This window comes from Otolemur garnettii, unplaced genomic scaffold, assembly GCF_000181295.1.
Source record: "Otolemur garnettii isolate 467f Iridium unplaced genomic scaffold, OtoGar3 scaffold00253, whole genome shotgun sequence".
In the NCBI taxonomy this organism is placed as follows: Eukaryota; Metazoa; Chordata; class Mammalia; order Primates; family Galagidae; genus Otolemur; species Otolemur garnettii.
The window spans coordinates 1,316,105-1,321,749 of NW_003852648.1; the positions used below are offsets into that span (position 1 = coordinate 1,316,105).

The 5,645-nt window shown below is 41.4% G+C and overlaps 1 protein-coding gene across 1 annotated transcript; it reads right to left on the reverse strand.

Moving 5' to 3' along the window:
* Positions 1–1,238: 1,238 nt before the first annotated feature.
* LOC100948170 (olfactory receptor 14A16) lies at positions 1,239–2,198 on the reverse strand. The gene has a single exon (XM_012813267.1). The coding sequence runs from the start codon at positions 2,196–2,198 to the stop codon at positions 1,239–1,241; it is 960 nt and encodes a 319-aa protein (XP_012668721.1).
* Positions 2,199–5,645: the final 3,447 nt, after the last annotated feature.

Genomic DNA, 5,645 nt, shown 5'->3' on the forward strand with positions numbered 1-5,645 from the left:
TGTTGTGAGCTAGACTGACCCCATAACACTACCCAGGGCAACAGAGTGAGACTGTTTTAGTAATCATCATCATCACCATAATTTAAAAATTCATGTATCAATAAAGAAATACCAATGAAAGTTTTAAAATATCTTGAAAACAATGATAATAAAATTTCAACTTGTTAAGCTTGTTGGTACTTTTGAGGAAAATTTATTGATGGATAGATAAGTAGAAGTTCAATATCATCATATGATGGTGTTTGCATTCTCAGGGATTCAAATAAAGACGTATTAAAGAAAAATTTGCAGCCATAGATTATAGCTTTTAAACATATATACTAGGAGAAGAAATTATTACCAATCTCCTGTAATTAAGAAAAAATGGAGACTCTTCAAGGTGGCAGTCTAGTAGCAGCCCCTTTAAGCCTCTCCTAACAAATGTGGAGAGAAATGTGAACAGGCACTGCTGTCCATACCTGCTCAGAGACAGCACTGTGAAGGCACAAAATGACTGTGTAGGACACTAGGAATAGAGGGGAGAAGCAGGAAACGAAGTTCAAGGGGGAAAACAGGTAAAGAAGAGATGAGTGGCACAGAGGCAGAGACTGCATGTAGTGATATCACTGTGTGATCTGGGCCACTGGGAGGTCAGCACCATCCCCATGGTCTCCTGCAGGGTTTTTCTGGAGAATGATCTGAATCCTGTATAAACTGGCCCCACCAGCCAGCAGATGCAGAGGAGAACGGCAATGGCCAGGGCCTCTCAACCTGTCAGGTGCACCCTGCCAGTCTTGTTGGGGTTGGCTGGGGAGTGAATGGATTCATCCAATGTATTGTTAGGTCTAAAGAAAACAGAATTCAGAAGATTTTATAGTATATATTACTGGAGTGAAGGTGAGATTTGTGTGTGTGTGCATATATGAATATATTACACATATATATGCGTGTGTGTATTTGACTTGTAATAAATATCAGCATCAAAAAAAAGCAAAAAAATCATTGCATACAAGTAATAAGGGGGAGAATCAGGTAGATAAGGATGAGGTGAGAATGAGAATTCTCTAGCAATGCTCCAAAGCCTCAATGTGTCAGGCCTAAGCACATCTATATTAATAACTAGCTAGTATATTTCCTTCCAGTTTAGCCAAAGATCATCAGCACCATGGTTCCAGGTAATCCCAAAGATAAGCACATAGTTGCGACAAACCAGTTCAAATAACTCCACACATAACATGAATGTTGGAAAAGGAATGCCCCTATTCTTTCAGAAAAATCAGAACATTCTGCTTTGTCAAGAGCTTTCTTGCCATTAGTTTCTCTAAACCTGTCTTCATGGCCTTGTTTCTTAGGCTATAGATGATGGGATTAAGGGAAGGGGGCAACACAACATAGAAAGCAGATAGAATGAGATCAGTGGATGACTTAGACCCTAAAATAGGTTTCAGGTAAGCAACAAAAGCAGTGGAAAGAAAAAGTGCAACAACCGCCAGGTGTGGGAGGCAAGTGGAATAGGCTTTGGACTGCCCTTCTGTGGACGGAATCTTTCTGACAGTGGAGAAGATGTAGACGTATGAGATTATGATGCAGATAAAGCAGCAGATATCCAGGACCCCATTAATGAGAATGAGCACGATTTCTGCAGCTATATGCTCCGAACAAGAAATAGCCAACTGCTGAGGAATATCACAGAAGAACTGGTGGATCTTGTGGAGTTCACAGTAAGATAAAGAAAAGGTACTCGCTGTGTATACAGCCGATATCAGTCCACTGCTGAGCCAGGTCAAGGCAGCCATCTGCACACATGTGCCCCTGTTCATGATGGCTTCATAGTGCAGGGGGTGACAGATGGCAGCATATCGGTCAATGGACATCACTGTGAGGAGGAACAGTTCTGCAGCTGCTGCAAAAGGCACCAGAAAGACCTGGGCAACACAGCCGAGGAATGAGATGGAGTTGCGGTGAGTGAAGGAGTTGGCAACAGTTTTGGGCACAACAGCAGAGATGAGGCAAAGATCGAAGAGAGCCAGATTTCTTAAGAAGTAGTACATGGGTGTGTGCAGGCATGGGTCCAAGGAGGTGACGGTAAAAATGAGACCATTCCCTGTTAAGGCTGCCAGGTAAATTGCTATAAAAACCCCACCTTGTAAAAACTGTAGCCTCCATGGGCCAGAAAAACCCAAAAGAAGAAATTCTGTCACCACTGAGATATTCTTCATTCTTGATGAAATATTCTGCATTAAGAAAATAAGATTTATGATTAAAAGGGTCAAGCAGGCCATGTATTCTTATTTAATACTCAGCACATATTCAGCAATGTGCATGTATATGTGGGGTGGGGGGCGGTCAAAAAATTGGTTTAACAGGTGGAGCCCATAGCTCAGTGGGCAGGGCGCCGGCCACATACTCCAAGGCTGGAGGGTTCAAGCCCAGCCTGGGCCAGTTAAACAACAATGACAACTGCAACAAAAAAATAGCCAGGCATTGTGGCAGGCACCTGTAGTCCCTGGGAGGCTGAGACAAGAGAATCACTTACACCCAAGAGTTTGAGGTTGCTGTAAGCTGTGATGCCATGGCACTCAGGGTGAGGGCAACATAATGAGACTCTGTCTCAAAAAAATTAATTAATTAATTTAAAAAATAGCTTTAACAGTAAATTTTTTTCAACAACAACAAAAAATCCAGTTTATTGGTCTCATATGTTCCATATGTACTCTGTTTTATCAAGTTTCTCTTTATAAATATCTAAGTATTATAATACTATGCAAGACATACATACAAATTGTTTACAGGAACATAAGACAAAGCAACTTGTGACTCAGAGAAGGACCTATTTTATGTTATTTTAAATGTATAGAAAATGAAGCAAAAGACGTGGACTATCCAATATTCCTAGGCCATGGCCTATTTCCATTTCTTTGCTTTGCAATTATTGTTTTTCAACCAATTCATTTCTTTGAATTATAAGTAATTTTTTTGATATTTCTATTTAAAATTAGCTCTACAAAATATGAGGCACTCTTCTCCCTACTCTACTTTAAAATGTTGTGAGATTTTTGCATTGTTTTCATAATTGCTTAAATGTCATATTCTCACAGTTTTCTTCCTTGGGGTTTCTATACTTTCTCCTTGGCACTCTCATATCCTTTCAGTTCTCTGATCTTCATCTTCGTAGGCAGTGTTTTTCAGCCTTTTATCTCACAGCACACTTGGATCTATAATTCAATGTCTGTGCTACTCTTAAATTATATTGCTCAAAAAGGAGTTAAGAAAAGTACATTCGGTGGTAAAGTCTCCATTTTTCTTTATGGCTGCATAATATTCCATGTTATACATATACCATAATTTATCGATCCATTGGTGAATCAATGGGCACTCGGGCTTCTTCCATGACCTAGCAGTTATGAATTGGGCTGCAATAAACATTCTGATACAAATACATGGATAGAGCTGAAAAATGTTCTTCTTAGCAAAGTATCTCAAGAATGGAAGAAAAGTATCCAATGTACATAGCCCTATTATGAAACTAATTTATAGCTTTCATATGAAGGCTATAACCTAATTATAGCCTAGGAATATGGGGAGGGGGAAGGGGGGGAAGAAGGGAGGGGGTGGATGGCTGGAGGAAGGGGTGATTAGAGGGATCACCTCTATGGTTTATCTTACAAGAGTACAAGTGAATCTTTCTAAAAGTAGACTATAAATGTCTTAACACAATAGCTAAGAAAATGACATAAAGGCTATGTTAACCAGTTTGATGAAAATATTTCAAATTGTATATGAAAACACCACAGTGTACCCCATGATTGCATTAATGTACACAGGGATGATTTAGTAAAAAAAAAAAAAAAAATTGGCAGTTGGTCAGCGCCAGGGTTGGGCTGAGGCTTAGTGGTACCAGGAGGCGCTGGTAAGCTACGCCCGAGTTGGTGCGGCCCCAGCCCGCAGCCGCTCCACCCTGGCCGATCCCGGGTCCCACCTGCAGGCCCCGTGGCGCCTTCTGCTTGGCGGGCTGGTGGCGAGGCTGCGGGGTTGCGGGGTGGGGTGGCGAGGCGGGGTAGCACTCGGCCCCCGTGGAGAGGAGGGCTGGGGTCCCAGGTGTTGGAAGCTTCCGGGTGGGTTGGAGGGGTCCAAGCCTGGAGAGGCGTGGACGGAACCCGCTGTCATTTATTTCCCTGCGATTGGAGTCGACATCAGCGCTGGGGAAGGGGAAGGACAGAACTCTGAGGTGAGCTGTTGGAAGGACAGGTTTTCCCGAGTGCTGCCTATGCCTGGCTGTGGCATTTCCTTATTTTCTGACGGGTCCTTGGTTCCCTGACAGATGAACTTTTGTTTCACAGGGCAAAAATTTGACATAACTGCATAAGAGTTGCTGATTGCAATTTAAGAAATTTCATTGTATTTTCTGAAAACTTTTTCTGTAACAATACCTAGGCTTTTACTACGTTCTTATGTTGGCTTAAATACGGAGATAACAAAGAGTTGATTTGTTTTCTTGGGGCTTATAAATTTAGTTCCTTGAAAACAGAAGTATCATTGTCAATTTCTTTGCAGATTAAAAAAAAAATTGTAAGAGAAATTAGTTCTGTAATAATCACCAGTTTAGAACTTACAAGAATTCTGAGAAACCAGTCCATTTAATAGCTTAAACTTGGGTAAAATTGTTTTTGTTTAAACCTGCATCAGATGTGAATTAGAACTTTATCCATCGAGGTTTTTACTTGGCTAATAACTAATATTAGCTGATAATAATATTAGCATTGTAAAAATAATGATGGTCAGTTTTTATTTTGTGCTTTGTGTGCTAAGCACTGTATTAAGAACTTTGCTTTGGGACAGATATTATCCCCATTTTGACAGTGAGGATACTGAGGCACAGGGAAGTTAAATACTGTAAGGTATCAAACACAGCTAGTATCACTGGAACTCATGCAGGCTGGCTCCCTGCTTTTCATTATGCTACTCTACTGCTACTTTAGATGCGGGTCTTTACAAAGTGCTTTCATTTCACTTCTTCTTTGGAGATAGATGTGTGAATGTGCCTTTGCATTCACACACCTTCATTCACACACCACTCGGGTTCTGTGCTCTTGTTGACCATACTTCAGTTTTGTGCTTGAACAAAAAAATCCATTGCATATTTTAAGATAAATGGAGTTCAAGGTTCCTGTGGTTTTATTTCTTTATTTGCTGATTTATTTTTGTAATAGGATCTCTGTGGCCCAGGTTAGAGTACAGTGGTGTCATAGATCACTGCAACCTTAAATTCCAGGGCTGAGATCAAGCTATACTCAATTCTTGTGCCTCAGCCTCCTAAGTAGCTTGGACTAGCATGGCTCTTCTCTTCTCTTCTCTTCTCTTCTCTTCTCTTCTCTTCTCTTCTCTTCTCTTCTCTTCATCTTTCTCTGACAGAGTTTTGCTCTGTGGACACTGGTAGAGTACAGTAGTCGTCACATGTCACTTCAGCCTCCAACTCCAGGGCTCAAATGATCCTCCTGTCTTAGCCTCCCGAGTACTTGGGCCTATGGACAAGGAGCTGGGACTGCAGGTGCACATCACGACACCCAGCTGATTTTTCTATTTTTTGTAGAGACTTTTGTGAGGGCTGGTCATAAACTCCTGACCTCAAGCAATCCTCCTGCCTCACTCCCCCGGTGCTGGGATTA

What these genes read in the sequence shown, in the direction of transcription:
- LOC100948170 (XM_012813267.1), bottom strand. Translation starts at nt 2,198, where the DNA reads ATGAAGAATATCTCAGTGGTGACAGAATTTCTTCTTTTGGGTTTTTCT.